Here is a 20,111-nt window from a genome sequence, read left to right on the forward strand (position 1 = left end):
AGAAAATTAACTCTATCCCAGCCAAAACCAGGACAAAGACCTTGCATTTATTTAAAAAAATAGAAAGTATTTCATCATTTCCTCTCAGTAATAACGTTTTGATTCTCTTCTTTTTAGATCCTTTGCATATTTTACAATTAAGGACAGACTGCCCCAAATCCTCACAAGAGTTATTGATACTCTGCATCGACATAAAAATGAATTCTTTGAAGAACATGGGGAGGTAAGAGTAAGATCTCTTTCTGCCTGAGATTCCCCCCCCCACCCCTCCAACTCTTGAGAGCTCTTCTCTGCCTTGTTTGTACTCATTTCTTACTACAGTCATTACCTGTCTGTCTTAATCTTTTCATCTGCTGTTTTTTTTCTTTATCATCTCTTTCTTATAGCTATTTTTCATTAATTTTGTAACTCACCTTTCTGTCTAACCTTTTTCTGATCTATCTGTTCTGCAACGGCTTCACTTTCTCAGGTTTTTGTGTTGATGCAGTGTTTAATAGACTATGGCATCTTCTGAATGTGGCAGTGTTTAAATACTCTGTTGCCCTCTAATAAGGAAAAAGTCCAATCTAAAAAGAAGTCCTGTGCGCCATTCATTTTAGAATGTTAGGTGTAAAATGAGTTTCATTCACGAAAAATTTGTTTGGTTGAATCAAGCTCTGATTTGTCGGGGACTCGTATTTAGCAATTAAAACTTACCCCCTGCATCTTTCATGAAAAACTGATCTGTGTCTCTACAGGAATAAATGTTCAGAATAGGAACTTTTGTTCTCCACTTATTTCAGAAGGGTGTTGAAGCAGAGAAGAGAGCTATATCTTTCCTTTCCAAACTGCGGAATGAACTGCAAACAGACAAACCAGTGACCCCTTTAGAAGATGAGCTGCCTGATGCTGCACTGTGGAACCAATACCTAGACTACCAACGAAATTTATCAAATGGAAATGGAGGACCGAGTTGGTTTCAGTCCCCTTGGTTATATGTAGAGTGTTATATGTATCGAAGAATTCATGCAGCATTAGCACAGAAGTAAGTATTTACTAGCTTGGTATACCACTCTGCAAAACATTTTTCTTTCCGATTTTTATTTTAGGAGAAGGTAAGACAGCTGGGGACTAAGATAAAGGAAAATCTTAAGCTTTTACCATATTCCTTTTCCCTCATCTCACACCTCAGATTTTAAATTAATCCTTTTTCTTCCATGCAGCAGAATTTGAAGTTTATTGGGTTTTTTTATGCTTCAGTTTCTGCGACTTGATCTACACAAAAACTCTTAAGCTTGACTGTATAGCTTGACCTTGCAGACTAATGTGCATTGAGGTATGAAAGTTATTTAGCATTTCTAAAAGGTTTGTTAGTCTAGAATTATCTCTTAAGATATACGTTAGCATAAAACAAACACACAATGCGAGAGCCGCTAATCTGTTGGGCGTTCTAACTTGTTTTGCTGCTCGAAATCTGAAGTTACTGTTTGAGAACTGTTTCTTATAGCAGTAGACCCAGCTTAAGGAGCCCCTGTTGTTCATTCTACACCATTTTCTTAGTTACAGCAGTGTTTGCAGACCATATGTTGCATCGAACTTTGGGGGCTGATCCTGGTTAAAAATAACTTGGCAGGAAAAACTTGTGCTGGTACTGTGGAGAGGTGCCAGTACAATGTAATGGGGTAGGAATGAGCAGTCCAAGTTCCCACTGCTGCCAAAAAAAATTGAAAGCTCCATGTGTACTGGATTTGCCCTTACTATTAGAGACGCAAACACAGTAATGGGACTCTGTTTCTACTGGTATATTGTGTAATTTGAACTCTCGCAGCAAAAAATTCAAATATGAGATGGATCTGCTGGATTGCACTTAAACTGAGCAGATACTTCTCATTAGTAAGCTTTAAGTTTCTTGATCTCCATTATTTAGCTGCTCTGAAGCATATGCTTGGATGGATGTTCAGTCATTTGTCAGAAGGTGTACGTGCAAATGTGTCTCATAATAGATGAGTCTATACTTCTTATACATTACAAGAACTGAATTGTTTTTTCATCTTTGTCATGCTAATTTTCTAAAGTCCTAGTTAAAAACTTTCATAAGAATAACTTCATATCACTGTAAGAGACTTCGGTATGGGAAACACACTTCAGCACACACAAACGCTTAAAATTGGACCAGCAATTCACATCATTAGTTCACTTGCACATTACAGTTTTAATTCTCTGTGTCTGAAGACTGGAGTTTAAAACTGTCACTGTATGTGCAGTTCCCAGAACTGTTGTGACTGAACACTTGTTTATTGCTTTCAGAATATATTGCTAGAAATAAATGTCTTGTATCCTGTCTCTTTCAGTGAGAGATGATACCAGGCTGTTATTGAGATGTGTGAAAATATAGTATGACAAATGAGTAGAAAATATAACTAGGGCCCATAGTATGGCCTAAAAAAGCTGAGCTTCGAGCTTGCGTTTTCAGGTGTGTTTCATGTGCTGTCATGGAAAATGTGGCAAGTGTGCTTATGTATTTGTTCTCCTTCTATTTTTAGCCCACCTATTGATAACTTTGATGTATTTAAGGAAGGAAAGGCTCAAAATTTCTTTGAATCCCAAGAAGCTGTTATTGCCTTATGCACTTATTTTCAGGAACTTCTTAAAAACATCAAAGACCTAGATGAAAAACAACTTCAGGAGGAACTTTTTAAGCTATTGCAGGTAAACTAGTAGTGCTTAACATAAGAATTTAAAATATCTCTCCTATGTAACAAACAAAAACTTGAGGTTATAAAATCTGAACTTCATATGGAAATTAAAATATAGCTCTTTTGTTTGTAAAAATGCGGTGAAATCCTGACAGCCATACTGTATTGCTGCTACTCTGGAAATATTTGAATTTTGGTTACTTGTATTAAATGTGACATTTTCATTATACTGAGGGTCTTTTCTGTGTATTTGAAAACCCAGCTTATTCTTCCTCAAAACCAGTATCTCTAAAGCATTGTAAGTCAAGTGCCAGATGGCCTTTTTATTATTTAACTATAAAATTTTAAACCAGTTCATTTTATTGACACTCTAAAAATTTTTAGACTTCTTTGGAAAAAAAGTTAGAAGTCAGTCTGGGGCAGAAGTGGTTTAGAAGCTTTATAACTGCATTATTCTTGGAAAATAATGCCTTTGGGTAGAGTACAAAATATCACCGGATTACAAATAAGTCCATTAGCTGGTAACAGTGCACACCAGGTATTTGATGAATCTTTAAAAAGGCCTCATTACTGTGTGCTTAAAATACAAGTTCTCTACTTGGCTGCATGTAATAAAAAAATAAACCTGCTTTTATTACTCCTTTTTCTGTGTTCCCACTGATATTACCTGGAATTACAGTATGGAGAGTGTGTTTTAAGCTTTGTGATCAGTGTATTTATGTTGACCTAAATCTTCCATCTTTGTCACTTCTAATGCATGTTTCTGATGCCTGCATAAATACAGGGCATTGTTTGGTTTCTTCCACAAAATCTTGTCTATAGTAAGGTTTCTGTACAAGAAGTTGAATTTTATTAAAGCTTGGAGGGAAATGTGGAGTTAAATGTCCCTAAAATAAAAACAAACAATATCTTTAGTGTATGTGAAGTTTAGAATGTAACTACAGTGAGACTTAGCAAATGTTTTTTGTTTTTTCTTCCTTCTAGGTATCATTGTGGGGCAATAAGTGTGACCTTTCTTTTTCAGCTGGTGAAGACAGCTCTCAGAAATCTAGTCCTTTACAATCCCTGGAAAACATGATACCTTACATCTTAGTGAATGATATGGAAAAACTTTGGTCACTACTTGTAAATGCCAAAAAAAGAAATACAGAAAAAAGTAATGTTAGAGTTGACATAATCCTGGATAATGCTGGATTTGAACTTGTAAGTGATCTTGTGTTGGCTGACTTCCTGTTATCATCAAAGCTAGCTGATGAAGTCCATTTTCATGGAAAAAGTATTCCATGGTATGTGTCAGATACCACAAAGCATGATTTTAACTGGACTATTAAACAACTGCAGTCGGCTAATCATATGTGGATGTCTAGATGTGGGATAAACTGGGAGGGCAATTTGAAAAAGGGAGTTTGGGTTTACCATGATCACATGTTTTGGACTTTGCCACATGACTTTTCCAGTATGGCTGAAGTTGCTCCTGACTTGTATGCTGATCTACAGAAGTCAAACTTGCTTCTTTTCAAAGGTGATCTAAACTATAGAAAATTAACAGGAGATAGAAAATGGGAATATACTGTTCCGTTTCATCAAGCCTTGAACAGGTTTCATCCTGCACCTCTCTGTAGCTTGAGAACACTGAAATCTGACACTCAGGCTGGCCTAAAACCTGGACAAGGTGAACAAATTCAGGCTTCTGAACCTGAATGGATGGTAAATGGAAAATATGGGGTAGTTCAGTTTGATGCTGCTCTCTAGTTAAATGGTTCCTAATATTCTGAAAGAGAGATTCAGTCTGAGTTTTAACTACTTTCTCTGTTCCATGCTTGGCTTCAGCAAAGATTCTTTCTTGTTTGCACTTTTTCCTCCCAAGTGATTTGTTGGTTTTGTTCCACAAAAGACTTGTAATGTTGTGCAAAAGTTTACAAACTGTCTTTGTATACAAAAACCTATCTGCATTTCAATATATTTTGTTTTTCTGATGTCCAATGTCAGGAGATGTTTAAGATGAATATTTAGTTGTCCATAATATTTTTTTCTTCATCAGTGGGTTATGAGAGTTTATTGCTAACAAGTGAAAAATCTGCTTCAGAAACCATTTCCTCAATCCCACATTAGCACGTGTTTACTTATTTCAGGATTTGTGCTCCATGCCATGCATTGCATGAAACTTGATGTTTTAGAGAATGCACAAGTTAATTCCAGATAGATTCTTTGCAACCCATTGCACGATCGTATTTTAAAACTGTTGAAAATTGAGTTGACTTCTACCAAGACTTTATTATATAAATTGTTTTTTACTTGCTTCTTGTGTCCATGGACAAATAACTTTTGATGTTTTGAGTATAGTTCGCTGTACATTAAAAGAAGAGTTCTTGGGTGATACCTTGTAAATACTAATTTAGAATTTGAAAATGAAATTTTAATTTTAAAATACAAGTGGATGTTGCTAGCCAGTTTGCCTGTAGGAGAGGAGTTGTCCCATCTGGTAGAAAGATGAGTGGGAGAAAGGACAATCTCATTTTAAGAGTATGGAAAATACTTGTTTATCTAAGAACCTCTACCAAGAAAAAGCACGCAACTCCCCCCCCCCCCCCCCCCCCCCAACAAACTGGCCAACCCAACCAGTTACATTAATTGGATTTTAGATTTAATACAGATTTGAATTAAATGTGGCCTGTCAGCAGTGTTTGTGGTTCAAGCTCTGCTGCCTCTTTCCATTGTGATAATTCTCTTTATTTGTCAAATGTATTTGTTTTTTTTTTAAGAAGGATGCCATCATTTTCAGGGGGGAAATACAACCCCAGTTGCACTGTGAAGTATATGCTAGAGAAGCATACGCCATACAGGTTCCTGCTAATTGGAGTTGTTAGATGCCCATTTCTTCTCTTCTACCCTGATCTCAAATTACTCAGATTTTTTTGAAAAATTTAGGGATAGTTTAGTGTTTTTTCAGAGCGAAGTGAAACGAAAGTGGGAATGCATTATCCATTTATAAAGGAAAAATGAAAAATAGATTCTCTCAAGTCTTAAAGTACTTCTGTGGTTTGAATTAGGGCCTTTGATAGGGGACTGATGTTATGCCAGTGATAGCCACAGGTGTGTTAGAAAATGGTGGCAGAATTACCCATAGAGTCTGACTGGGTTATGCTCTTGTCTAGGGCTGCTAAAATGAGATGAATTTGCCCCTGGTAGACAAGATGGCTATGTTAGAGAGAACAAGAGTAGACAGTAGGGAAACTTCCTTTTCTATTTTACATACATCTTACACAGTGAAAAGGAGGGCACAAAAGCGGCCTTGTTTGGGTGTGTTCTGGAAATGGTGCTGCGGCAAGGGAATTAGAATGACTGTGTGGTAGAAAGTGGATTTAGAAAGACTTTTGCACTTACGGTTAACCTAAGACAAGGGTAAGCTTTGGCAGGCCTGAAGAAGTGGGAGGAGGAAGATGGGGCGGTATTTTGTACCTATTTCAGGCTTTGAAAATTAAGCTGGATTCTCCTTCTGGTCAGTGAAATCACTGGCAAAGCATGTCTTCTGAAGTGGAGAGAATCAGCTGGTGCTTATTCATAGAATCATAGAATGGTTTGGGTTGGAAGGGGCCTTAAAGATCATCTGGTTTCAAGCCCCCTGCCATGGGCAGGGACACCTCCCACTAGACCAGGCTGCTCAAAGCCCCATCCAGCCTGGCCTTGAACACTTCCAGGGAGGGGGCATCCACAGCCTCTCTGGGCAGCCTGTTCCACCACCTCACCGCTCACAGTGAAGAACTGCTTCCTCACATCTAATCTAAATCTACCCTCTTTCAGTTTAAAGCTGTCACCCCTTGTCCTATCACTACACACCCTTGTAAAAAGTCCCTCCCCATCTTTCCTGCAGGCCCCCTTTAGGTACTGGAAGGCTGCTGTAAGGTGTCCCTGGAGCCTTCTCTTCTCCAGGCTGAACAACCCCAGCTCTCTCAGCCTGTCTTCATAGGAGAGGTGCTCCAGCCCTCTGATCATCTTCAGGCCCTCCTCTGGACTTGCTCCAACAGGTCCATGTCCTTCTTATGCTGGTGGCCCCAGAGCTGAACCCAGTACTCCAGGTGGGGTCTCACAAGAGCGGAGTAGGGGGGAAGAGTCAACCTCTGTTGACCTGCTGGTCACACTTCTTTTGATACAGCCCAGGATACGGTTGGCTTTCTGGGCTGCAAGTGCACATTGCCAGGTCATGTTGAACTTCTCATCAACAGCACCCCCAAGTCCTTCTCCGCAGGGCTGCTCTCAATATTCTGTTCATACAATAAAGATCTGTATGGTGGATAAATATGCTCTGACTGCTGATGACTTTGATTATTTGTGTTTGTGTTCCTCTTACATCTGAAAGTATATTAATATTTTAAAGTTGCAAGATCAAGTATTCAAAAACTAAGGTGCTAGGAATTTCAGGAGGCAATGTGATATTGTAAGTAGGGTTATACTTCTGAGACCTGGGTTTAGTCTTCTCATCTCCTTTGTATCTCTGGCTAAGTACTCCTAAAGGATGAATTTGTGCTCATCCTTAGGCACCTGATTAAACTGCATAAATTAGAAGTCCAGTCCAAGAGAGCTGAAGGTCAGACTGCTGGAGGTCTCTGACTGGAGAGAGCTCAGGGAGACTCCAGCTTTGGTGCTTTGATCAAATACACATAAACGACATGATGAATCTGGGCACTGGATCCTCAGTTTCTCATCTGTGAAAATGCTGTTAACTTGTTTCAAATGCACTTTGAAGCAACAACTTTGGGTCAAGAAGCACTTAGAGCGATCAGGCCCAGGCAGCATGGGTTTATGGGAGGCAGATGCTGCTTGACCAACCTGATCTCCTTCTATGACCAGCTGACCCACCTAGTGGATGAGGGAAAGGCTGTGGATGTTGTCTACCTGGACTTCACCAAGGCCTTTGACACTGTCTCTCACGGCATAGTCCTTGAGAAGCTGGTATCTCATGGCTTAGACAAGTGTACTCTTCGCTGGGTGAAAAACTGGCTGGCTGGATGAGCCCAAAGGGTTGTGGTGAATGGAGTTAAATCCAGTCGGTGGTGGGTCACAAGTGGTGTTCCCCAGGGCTCAGTGTTTGGGCCAGTTCTGTTTCATATCTTTATCAATGACCTGGACGAGGGGATGGAGTGCACCCTCAGCAAGTTTGCAGATGACACCAAGTTGGGAGACAGGGTTGATCTGCTCGAGGGTAGGAAGGCTCTACAGAGGGATCTGGACAGGCTGGATCGATGGGCTGAGGCCAGTTGTATGAGGTTCAACAAGGCCAAGTGCCGGGTCCTGCTCTTGGGTCACAACAACCCCATGCAGCGCTACAGGCTTGGGGAAGAGAGGCTGGAAAGCTGCCTGGCAGAAAAAGACCTGGGGGTGCTGGTTGAATATGAGCCAGCAGTGTGCCCAGGTGGCCAAGAAGGCCAACAGCATCCTGGCTTGTATCAGAAATAGTGTGGCCAGCAGGAGCAGGGAGGTGATTGTTCCCCTGTACTGGGCACTGGTGAGGCCGCACCTCGAGTCCTGTGTTCAGTTTTGGGCCCCTCACTACAGGAAAGACATTGAGGTGCTGGAGCGTGTCCAGAGAAGGGCAACCAAGCTGGTGAGGGGCCTGGAGCACAAGTCTTATGAGGAGCAGCTGAGGGAACTGGGGCTGTTTAGTCTGGAGAAGAGGAGGCTGAGGGGAGACCTTATTGCTCTCTACAACTACCTGAAAGGAGGTTGTAGTGAGGTGGGGCTCGGTCTCTTCTCCCAGGTAACAAGAGATAGGATGAGAGGAAACAGCCTCAAGTTGCGGCAGAGGAGGTTTAGATTGGATATTAGGGAAAATTTCTTTACTGAGAGGGTTGTCAAGCACTGGAACAGGCTGCCCAGGGAAGTATTTGAGTCACCGTCCCTGGAGGTGTTCAAAAAGCATATAGACAAGGCACTTCAGAACATGGTTTAGTGGGCATGGTTGATGGTTGGACTCGATGATCTTGAAGGTCTTTTCCAACCTAAATGATTCTGTGATAAGAACAGAGGGATTGAAGTTGTAGAATACCTGCAGTGAAAACTTTCCACCTTGTTCAGAGAGGCAAAATGATTAGGGGAAGAAATCTGCTTTGCCTGTGGACAGATTGTTTGTAAGGTGCTGACTTAATGTGCTGGAGAGGTTAAAAAGTGTGTAATGGACAAGAAGAGAAAGGATTGTTTCACTGTTGAGGCCACCCTTGAAGAATAGATTTGCCTCTTACATAATCCTTACCCATGCTGAGAAACTTGGTTTCATTTTTCACTGGTTGTTATTCTGTCTCTCTGTGCCCATGTTGCTTTCAGGCTGTTACTTCTGGGAACTCAAAATGCAAATCAGTGAAAATTAATATTCTGAAGTTATGATAAATATAATCCTGCAAAGTGCTAAATCACTTAGGTGATGCAGCAATAATCATTCAGTATTACTGAATCGTCTCATTGAGGATTGTTGCATTAATGTTTGTGAGGAAGTAGGGTGGTGATTTCATGAGTACTGCAAAACATGTAATTCTTAGATTAGCATTTGAATGCTAATATAAGGCATGATGTCATGCTGGGGGAAAAAAAATTAAATTAGTTCTGTTCTCCAGTTTAGTAAGTAAGCACTTTTCATCTTTTGCCTGTCACAAAGAGACGTTTATATGGTAATATACAGTGTGACTACATAGTTACGTGAGGAAGGCACAGCCGTAACTTCCAAATCCTTAATGGCTTGACTTCTCTAGCTGTAATTGCAAAGTGCTGTCTGTAGAGAAGACTGAATATGCAGCATAGTTTTCTGTTTATTGGCTGGCTATATTTTTGTAAAATTTGGATTGATTCTATGAAAAAAAAAAAAAAAAAGAATGGTGCTGTAATGCCAGAGTTATATTCTTCCATGGCACGCAGAAGTAGTGAAGACAGATTCTGATGAGGCACTGTGCTCTGCTGTTGGGTTAGCTACAGTTTAGTTGAAAATAGAAAATGCTTTTGTAGATACTCAGCATTAATTACTTGTGTATGAAATGGCAGCATATGCCTAATGCATTTAGATGGAATTTACTGTTATACGACATAAAGTATATGTTATAACCATGGCATATGCTGTAATATAGCATTTTTTTTTTCTTAAGTATTCAAGAAAGTTGTTTCTGTACATCTGTTACAACTGATTGCCCAAAATGCTTGTACAGCATAACTCAGGAGCTACTGATTTGTATACCCAAATTCTTGAGATTTTAATTTCATGTGCCATTTGAATATTTATAGAGAAAACAGGGCCATTTTCAGTAATTCTGAGGACCACAACAGACCAACATCTTTTGACTTCTATTTTTTTATTCTACCTTTTGAGCAACTGTATTTGTAAATCAGTTTTTGATAGCGATGATCTTCATTTGTGATGAAACATGAGGAAAAGTAATGTCACAGGCACAGTGAAAGCCAGTACATGCATCTGTCTGAATACTTGATAATTCATTAGATAAGTTATATACAATAATTCCATAGGTATATAAGGCTTCTTAGAAAAAAAAGTGATGTGGAAAATAAGTTGATCATATGACTGGAAACTGTTGCAAGAATATTGAAATAAATTATATGATTTTGTGCAAAAGTCAAACACCTTTATATTATTTCAGTGGCTGGGAAAGCCAGCTTAAAATAATTCAGATCTTAGTTCCTGAAGTTTTTTTCTCTGTAACAGATTTTATGCAAAAAGCAGTAAAGCATATTTATCCAATGAGGTTTTGAAAGATACAGATGCAAGAGATGGGTATCATAAAACGTTCCTCTTCATTGAGACAGGGCAGTATTAGGGAAGTTTCTACCTTGTTACTCTACCAATAATATTCTTGTTCAAATTTCAAAACCTTAAAAAGCATTGAGAATCTCTTAAAGTGTATCTGGCAATTACTTATTAAGGTTGGTGCAGCTGATGGAGTCATTATCAGAATCACTTCCCAAACTGGTAGGTGCTCCATGTGTTCTCAGCAAAAATGGAAATATTTCCATAGTGTTACACTTGTTGTAACTAAAATATTTCCAAATCACTTTGTTTTACACACCTTACTGATGTCCCCTAAACCCTAAGTAATGTTGTTGGAATAGTTCCTTTAAAGTTCATAGTGTATTTGCATTCATGGTTGAACTACTTAACTACTTGTTGCATGTGAAGTGTCAGACAGCATAGGAAAAATGTTCACTCTATTGCATGAAAATTACCACATGAAATGTTTTTAATCTAAAAAAACCTAAATCATGTCTAAAATACAAATTCCAAAATGTAGTTTTGTACAGAACTGTTAGTTTTTTTCATTATACAGTTTGTTTGCTTACAAGTCTTCTGTTTACCCAAAATTACAGAACAAAAGTTTGGGATGATTTTTATTTAAAGCAAAAATATAAGTTCAAAGTCACTTAAGACTTACCTAAGGATTTTAAAATAAAACTGTGAAAATGTGCTGGTTAAAATGGTCCTTTTATTTCTTTCCAATATGGCAGTGGCAGAAAGCATGTGGGGAAAAAAATTTCCTATACCACGGACTATTTATGTTTTCTTGTTTGGTTGTGGGTTTTTTTCCAAAACAGGTTTTCGAAACTTCTGTGAATTTTTATTCTAGCTGATACAGACAGATTTCTATTTCTGTCAGCCCTGGAAATAAAAAGGCCATTTAAATAAATTTACATAGATGAATTAATCCACATTCTGTCTCAGCTTTACAGTTGTGATTTCTGCAGATACATTGTGAGAAGGGTTTTTATTTACACTTCTTTTTGAGGTTTGGCTCATTTGGCTTTGTTTCCAATGGGAAAGAAATATAAAATGTCATATTATGATCATATACAATGAATAAACATATTCAGTAAGCTAAATAATCATAGTCTTTCAAACTTCCTGTGAAGAAAAATTTTCATGCTTGTAAGAATTTCTTTTATCTTTCCTGGGATTCCACTTACTTCTTCCAAGTCTTTAATGAAGTAAAAGATTAAGAGCTGAGCAGACTAAGGTAAGCTATATCAAGGTATATATTACAGGCTTTTTCATTTGCTTCCTTATGTTAACCAATTGATTACTATCATGGTAAGGCTAATGCTTTCTAAGTGACTATAATTGATAAAGGTCTTGACGATACAGTTAGTTGCATCTTTCAATGTGTAATCCACACTGAGTTTTGCCTGCAACTGTGGTATTTCATTCAGGGATTAATTTCAAAGGACTTAGTTGTTAACCAAATGCAGAGATGCATCCAGGCAAATAGATGATAGAGGCAGAAGGCATCCAGGCTTCTATTCTGTGTATGGAAATGGCTGTACAGAAACCCTGTGTATTCAGTGCAATGCTGCTTAACGCTGACACAAGGTACAGGAACATCTCCAGGTTCTCACCCCTGAAGCTCAGGCACCTGCAGGGAAAGGCTTGCTGCCCCCTTACCTTTTAACATACAGAATACTGTGCTGGAGGTAATCACATAGAGTTTCCTTGAAATAGTTGAGCAAGGCTCAATCTTCAAAATGCTTGTGTACATTACAATAATGCAGTAGAGAAGGACCTGCAAGCTGGTAAATCTGCGCTTTCCTTCAGCAGTGGTGTGTATAGAAAGGTTGTTCAGGAGTGCTTCCTCAAGCTGGCTGAAGGATCCCTTCACCTGCTCTTCCTTCCGTCCAGTGACTCTTGTGTTACCTGCATAACAGCTGTATTTCGACCCAGGGAGTATGTGTACCCATGGCCAAAGGTTAGGGAATTAGGAGACGCAATAAGTTCAAATTCCTTCAGGCAGAGAAGGGCCTACAACTTGCTGCGAGGGCTCTAGTATCTTTATGTGAACAAAAAGTATCACTATTTCTCTGTAATTGGCTGTGTTCTTGATTTCAAGCAATTCTGAATTAGAGCTACACTTCAATGCCTTTGGGATGTGTTGGACATGCAGCTTTGACTGTGTCAGTGGTGTTGGATTTGGCCCTTGGCAGTTTTGCTGCTACTTTTCTGGATTGTGGTGGAGCATTAGCAGGAGCTAGTTGCCCAGTGCAAATCAGGGAGTTTCCATACATACGTGGAAACCTAAGTTCCACATACAGAGTTTAGACTTTCTAAGACTTTATATCTGATTTAATTTTCCCAAACTGAAAATGACCTAATATGTCAGTGGCAGCTTTCAAAGAAGAAACTCTTAGATTTTCAAAGAATTCTTTTAAATTGTCCTGACTTTTTTTTTTTTAACCATACTTGTGTTTCAATAGCTGCAAGTATCGTTTAATGGAATTTTTTGCCTTTGCTTTCACTTAACATTGTGCACTTACTGCTGATGTCCTGAGCTGGAAAGCAGCTGTGCAACGTGTTTTGTTCTGTGTCCTGTCTCTCCTCTGCATCCATACATAGATATACAGAGATATGTTAGTCTGTGCATAAAGTATTTTTAACCAAATATTTGCTTACATGGACATTATCTTAGTACACCTCTTGTTTCTCCTTCACTAAAACATAGCTTGTATTTGGGGCATAATGCTTGAATTTACAAGTAAAAAAGTTCAACTGTAATTTCCAGAACTTCAGAATATATTCTTTGAGAAGTATAAATACAGTGTTTGTTACACCATGAAGCTTTGCATTTTCATTATTGCTGTTTGCCTTGTGTTTCAGAATTAACTTTTTGTTTTCAGTCCATGGTTATTCTGCCCTTACAAGATAAGAAGGCGTCTAGTAATGCTATCATAAAAATGTTTGGTTACTGTTTTGTCATTCAAAGATATTTAATATCTGCTCATGGGCAGGCTAAACTGTTTTATTGCCACATAGGAGATCTTTAGGAAAACGTCTCCAGAAGTGATTTCTTTTTCCCTGATGGTTCTGGGAAATGACTTGCTCAAACCTGAAGTATATGGGGGGGGGGGGGAATCATAGAATGAATCATAGAATGGTTTGGGTTGGAAGGGACTTTAAAGATCATCTAGTTCCAACCCCCCTGCAATGGGCAGTGACACCTTCCACTAGACCAGGTTGCTCAAAGCCCCATCCAACTTGGCCTTGAACAGATTCTGTGTTAAAATCTCACTTCTTTCCCAAGTCCAATTAGTTCCCCCATAGGCATATTGCATTTTCTCCACCCTGCTTTGTCCCACTGGGAGAGTCCAGGGTTGTAAAACCAGATGGCTTATTTCCTTCAGAAGACATACTGACCCCACAAGATGTCTTCATCGGTTTAGCTGAGCTTTGCAAATTCACATGGGATGAGGACAGCATTAAACTCAATGTTTCAGGGGGAAAAAAAGGACTCCCATTTTGGTTAGGGAGACGAAGAGCTAGACATAATCAGACTAGTTAATCTTTAAGCTTGTCCACTATCAGATTTACAATAGTAACTAGCATCAGACACAATTTACACACACACCTTAACCATATTAGTGATATTGTCTCTCCACTTTCCCGTATAAACCTGTTTTTTCCTGATAATATAATTGCATTAATACCTTTTCCACCTTGAAGTCTGTAAACGTGTTATGGAATTACCTCCAGGGAGACAGTATCCCCCTTTGTAAACTGAAGTTGTATTTTCAAGCGTATGTTTAGGATCTCTACATCAAATTGTCTGTCACTGGTTGTGAGCCAGACTTCTGCATCAGCTGACGAAAAAGAAATGGGAATTAGTCCTGTCTTGATTTCCTCATTGTTTTTTGAAGTAGTTAAGCTGAGAGTAAGGCACTCCTCAAGAAAACTTTCTCTACTACAGGATGTGATACTAGTGATTTGAGGGGGCGGTGGAGGAGTGCAGCTTAGTGTTGGGACATACACTGTCTTTTGGAGTTGATACCTTTTGGAAGGCAAGCAAATGAGAACCTTGGCAAGTCATGCTCATGAATTTCATGCCAAGTATTTGTGAAAATGTGGCTGGTTTAGTTATTCTAGCTAAATTTGTAGGTAATGAAGTCCTGTGGACTCAATTTCCCCTGAATCTCTTTTGGAGAAATACATTTAATTTTCTTTTTTAATGTTGCTAGTGTACAATTCTTTTCTACCTCAGCTATAGCTGCTTTTAGGTTATGAGTTTCTGAAATGTGTATATGCATTCAGGAAATCATTTGGAATTTGTGTGCATGATAAAACACAAACACTTCACCTTCTCAGTATGGTGTTGATGTCGATGGCTTGAAGCTAATAACAAAGCTTTTTTTTATAGTGTTAGTAAAAAAAGACATTTTGTTTTCAAAATTAATATTAAGTGTTTTAATTCAGTCTTTTAATCAATCCTTGTGATGTATTTACATTATAAGACCTGTGAATGGTAGTATTAATGAAGCAAAAGTTTCTTTTCCCCCTAGATTCTGTCCTATGGGTACCTGAAGACCTGGTAGTTTGCCTCACTTCCTGATGGGGTATTTGAAAACAAAACAAAATGAAACAAACCCAAAATCAAATGAACAACCAAATTTCAGTACAGATTGTAATAATACACAGAAGTGTACTGCAGGCTTTCCATACAGTTGGGGCATCTCAGTGTTCATTCTGTGCTTGGCTGTCTGTGTTTCACAGTATTTGCAGGAAATTAAGCATTATTCTGACTTAAACTCTGCCAGATTTATTTGAGATTTGTCAAGGACTTGGAAAAAAAATGTTTAAGAATTGTGTGTTTGCATGCTTAAGTACTGTGATTGCACTTGGTTCTTTTGAAATTGGTTAAAAATGCAATGCCAAAAGATGCATTTTTTCATAGTGCTTTTGATTTTAATTAGTTAAAATATTTAAAAGCAATTCAAATAATAAAAATAAGATCTGACCTTTCATGAAGGAGCTAATCATTCCATTCTTAAGAATAGGTTTGGCCTGAGGACTTTGTGAATTCTTTCTTGAAGAAATAGTGTTTTAGGGACCTCTTTCCTAGATCAGGTCTATTTATTACAATGTCTGTGCATCTGTATGGATCACTCTTGCAGTGTTCCTGCAGGCTCCAGTAAGCTGCTTTTTTTTTTCTTTTTTTTTTTTTTTTTTTCAATTGGGGCTCTTACTTTATGTTACTCATTTCAGTTTTCTTTTTATTAAGTTCTTGAAAGTCTGCAGACTGATTTGTTAGCAAAATACAGAGATTAATACAGAAATGTCATTTTAGCCTGTGGCATACTAAGCACTTTAAAAGGCAATCTAAGTTCATTTGTGTCACCTGCTAGGGAATCTCTAGTTCAAGTGTCCAGAAACATGGAACTGCTGGGGTACTTGGAACAATTGCTCTCCATCCATCTATGCCCCACAAGATACAAAGGATGTCTTTTTCATTGAGCGAGGTGCAAGGTATCCACATAATCACTTGACTTTTAGCTTTGAAATTACTCTGATACGTCCATTCTCATTTACTTAGAGAAAATTCAACCAGGAGCAGATATTTAGGAACCTGCAGAACTATCTCAGTTGTTAGATTTTTGAGTGTACTGGCTCCTGGAATTGGGGTTTCATATCCCGGACCAGTTTTAGTATCTTTCCTCAACACTAAGCTCTTTCATGGAAGGGAAGAATTGTAGTAATTTTTTATTATTATTTTCTGTTAGAAAATTAGAGTGACTTTATTAGGCACATACATTCAAGAGATTCTACATCATTCTTTGCTCGGAAATGCTGAGAACATCCTGCCCATGTATTTTCTGTAACACAACATGAAGAATCATATTCATGAAAATGATTCCTTGAAATTATTTTTAACTAAAAATCCTGAAGTAACGCTTCCTAAATTGTTATTTCCTGCCCCTGTTAAGGGAGAAGAAACATGGAGTCCTTTTGAGAACTACCTGTAGTATTCAGCAAACAAGCCTAAAGCATTTTAAACTGAGCACCCTGTAATAAGATACTTTTTTCTTAGTCAAATGGCTTGAAGAGTGGGCATTGCACCTCCCCAAACTGCCCCATTCTTTTTCAGAGTGTTGTATGAAATTTCTGCCTTTCTTCATCCTTTTTTTTCTTGCCTCTTGTTGTTACTCTCACTGCAGTTCAACAGAGGCAGCGTTTTTTTTAAAGCCAAATGACTTTATAGATCTACAGTAAGATACAGCTGTATAAGCATTCTTTCCCCATCACCAAGGGTGTAAAGTGGCTGAAGTATAGCTCTTGAACCAGCTGTGGCACTGCAGGACTAGCAATGGGGAAGTGTGCTCAAGCACATACTTGAGAAAGTTAGGACAAAGTTTCACAATCATTTAATCCTGCATCTGCACGCTGCTCTGGTAGTGGGACAGATTAGGCTCTAGTCAAACGCTGGACAAATCCAGGATGATATTTTTGTCCAGATTTGCAGAGGACATTAAAACTTGTGCCAGATATATGCTGGTTTTATGTAAGACCACCAGTACAAATCTAACCTGTCAAAAATACTTAATAGATTCAAATTGCAGAATGAGTTTACGCTGGATCAGCGTTTTGCACCATGCAGCGGTAGCAGCTTTGATCGACCACATTTGAAATTATAAAAACTTTTGGTTGGGCTCCCTAACCAGCAGCATAATATTTTAGGTACCTCACATAATAGAACAGTTGCAGACATAGAAGAGGAGAAAAAAAAAAAAGGTCAGGAGCATTATCCTCATGAAAGCATTAAGGCTTTGTGTTAATTGAGATTTATACCACTTTAGGATAAACTTTGGCTCAGGAACTGAATGCAATTTAACTGGGAACTAGGGATTGCCTGGGCGTTTCTCTCTGAGCTGTACGGAGACAGCCTGGCTGCACAGTTCCCTTCTGGCCAAGGACCCTGCTCTTCTCTGGCTGCTTTCTCGCCTGGCTCCTTTTGAGAGTTCAGCACCACAAAACTAGGGTCCCTCTCCCAGGCAGCAGTCGCTGCGTTTAGGGGGTGTCTCCCGTCAGAGAGGGGAGATGCAGCTCGCATCTACCTTCTCTGCACCCCCGTCCGCTCTGTCAGCATTGGCTAATTTTGATTCAGACAGCCCTATTGGTTTCACTCCTCTACTACAGCAACAGTAAGAGCATTTGTGTAGACAGTCCTCAAGAACAATGGTTTCCATTTTTATATCCCTTATGCTGTCCTGTGTTGCTGTTAGCTCACCCTTCGCCTGTGAGGACAAACTGGGAACATGTCACCAGGGAGCTGTCATCACCCCACGCACTGATGGCGATTGTGTCTTTCCCCAGACGCTCCTCAAGATGGAGTCTGGTGGTCCCATCACTCCCGCCGCCCGCGCTGCACGGCCTCAAGCCCCGCACGGGTCTCCCATTTCCCCTGATCTTTTCCCAGCACATTAAGTGATTTTTCTCCTTTCCTTTATGAGTTTAGTGGCAGATTCCAGCCAAGCTATGGCACTGTCTAGCTCTGTGCTTTCGGCGATGTAGCTTTTTAAATAGGGTGATGATCCACACTGGCACCCCTCTGCTTGGGCAGGGGTCTGCTCTGTCCTTGGCAGCGGCAGTGAAATGGCATCAGGCACATAAAGAGGAGGACAGAAAAAAAGAAAAAATCAGTATTATCCCTGGCTTTTCCATTTTCTTCTCTGGAAAACTTGAATAAGTCAGTGTTCCTAGGAAAGATGAGATACTTTTTGACTTCTGAGTACAGAAATGGTGCAAGATCGCACCATCCCCAGGCACTGGGGCAGGCCTGATTAAGCAGCTCACAGGGTCCCTGAAGCAAACGATGTGCAGCACGGATACATCTGAGGGTTTAGTTTTCTTTTACGGCTAGTTGCAGTTTCTCTCTTCCCGTGTTTATCTACTTTATTTCAGCTGGAGGCGTTTTAGCAGTGATCAAGGCAGGCTGCTTTCCCCGGGGCTGCTGCGGGAGGTGCTCAGGGAGGAGAGAAGGAAGAGCAGGCTGCTGTTTAAATTTCATCTGCTCGGCTTGCCTCCGTTTTGACTTTTTTGAGGAAAACTTTGAGGTAATTTTCTCAGGTTTATAAAGTTTTGCTGTGTAATGTCTTTTTGAAGTGGAAAAAAAACCCGTTTCTGTGAGCCCCCCCTCGTAAAGACCGTTCACCTTCAGGCACCGAGCACTGGGTGGTCCCCCGCCTTCCCTAACCGGGGGACCCCGCTGCGACCCCCGCGCTGGCAGCCCCGCGGCCCGCCCGCCACGGCCCCGCCGCCCGGCCGGAGGAGGGCGCAGGCCGCGCCGCCCGCTTCGCGTTGCCAGGGGAACGGCCGGCGGCACGGCGGCGGCCGCCATGAGCGGCGCCAGGGCCGGCAGCGGCGGGTCCCGCGTGGCCTCCGCCGCCCCTCGGCTGGCTGACAGGGGCCGCAGCGCGGCGGCGGCGGAGGTACCGCGCCGGGGAGCGGCCCGGGCGGGCTCGGCCCCGTCTGCGGGCGCGGCGGTGGTTTCTGCGGGCGGGAAGCTGCGGCTCGCCCTGGCACCGCGTCCCCGGGGAAGAAGGAGGGGGAAGGCGGCCTCGGCGGCCGGGGTTGGCGGGCTGCCGTCGCCTGGGCCGGGCCGGGCCGGGCCGGGCCGCTGCAAGGCGCCCGCGGGCTCCCGTGAGAGGCTGGCGTGCCCCGCCGTCCGGCACAGGGCAAAGCTGGGCGGTAGCAGGGGGACGGAGGGGAAGACAGAAAGGGTAGAGGGTTTGGGTTGGGTTGGCTCGGTTTTTTTTCTTTTTTTTTCCCCAGTTCCTATGTTAGAGAATAAAGCCCTGATTTTGGGCCCCTCCCCTCGGTCCTCAATACCTTTCTGTCTGCTGTTCCTGTGGAGGGTGACTGACATTGAGGCTGGTTGTAATCCCTTCCCCCTTGCAAGTTATCTCTTCAATTTTAAATTTAATTTTGCGGTTTTTTTTTTAAAAAAAAAAAACAACAGCCCAGCTTCTACAGCTGCAGAGCTGTAGCCTGTGGTAGACTTGCACTTCAGTTGTAGCTCAATGAACTTCAGCTGATCGTTATAGCTTATCTTTACAAATTCAAGGTCAAAAGTTTTTTCTTATTAAGTCTTGCAGAAGGGAGTATCTTTCATGGAGTAGGAATTTATAGTTATCTAAGAATTTCTTCTTTGCATTTCTTCTTCCTTTGAAACTGGTTTGCTGGCTTTGATGTGAATTTAAAGGGGATGCTCAAGGATATTGCTTGGAAGGATCAAACTCTTTTGTACTAAAGATATAGTAGAAAACTTGTAACGGTTTTGTATTCCAAAGGATAAACAATTTATTAGTGTGTGAACAGCTCAGTATCTCCTTAATAGTTGAAAATAAATTTTGTAATTATGCTATATTATTCTGAGACAAAAAATGCAGAATGTTGGTTGTTTGTCATGGCAAAATCAACTGCCATTGTATTAACTACAAACGTTTCGACCAGATTACAAAGTTTTTGTTAGCACTGCTTAGTTACAGAGTTGGTGGTAACCTACTCTGGATCCTACGGACCTGAAGTCAAATAGTTTGTGAATGTTACTTTCGTGACTCAGAAGCACATCAGAAACTATGTATTTATGAAATGTGGGTTACAAATGGTAAATCGAACTACAGCACTGATCA

At 40.4% G+C, this 20,111-nt stretch overlaps 1 protein-coding gene across 3 annotated transcripts in view; it reads left to right on the top strand.

The window, feature by feature from the left end:
* LOC104318025 (damage-control phosphatase ARMT1-like) overlaps positions 1–20,111 on the top strand; it is a 67,960-nt gene that overhangs the window by 1,603 nt on the left and 46,246 nt on the right. Inside the window, exons 2-5 of one of the 3 annotated variants that reach the window (XM_069787018.1) lie at positions 118–223; positions 783–1,024; positions 2,523–2,688; positions 3,660–4,382. In XM_069787018.1, coding sequence (XP_069643119.1) covers positions 118–223; positions 783–1,024; positions 2,523–2,688; positions 3,660–4,382 — 1,237 coding nt within the window. Of the gene's footprint in view, positions 1–117; positions 224–737; positions 1,025–2,522; positions 2,689–3,659; positions 10,291–18,783; positions 18,909–20,111 lie in introns of those variants that run through there. The other 2 variants (XM_069787017.1, XM_069787016.1) reach the window with 2 other exon arrangements.

Source organism: Haliaeetus albicilla, chromosome 7 (assembly GCF_947461875.1).
Source record: "Haliaeetus albicilla chromosome 7, bHalAlb1.1, whole genome shotgun sequence".
NCBI lineage: Eukaryota > Metazoa > Chordata > Aves > Accipitriformes > Accipitridae > Haliaeetus > Haliaeetus albicilla.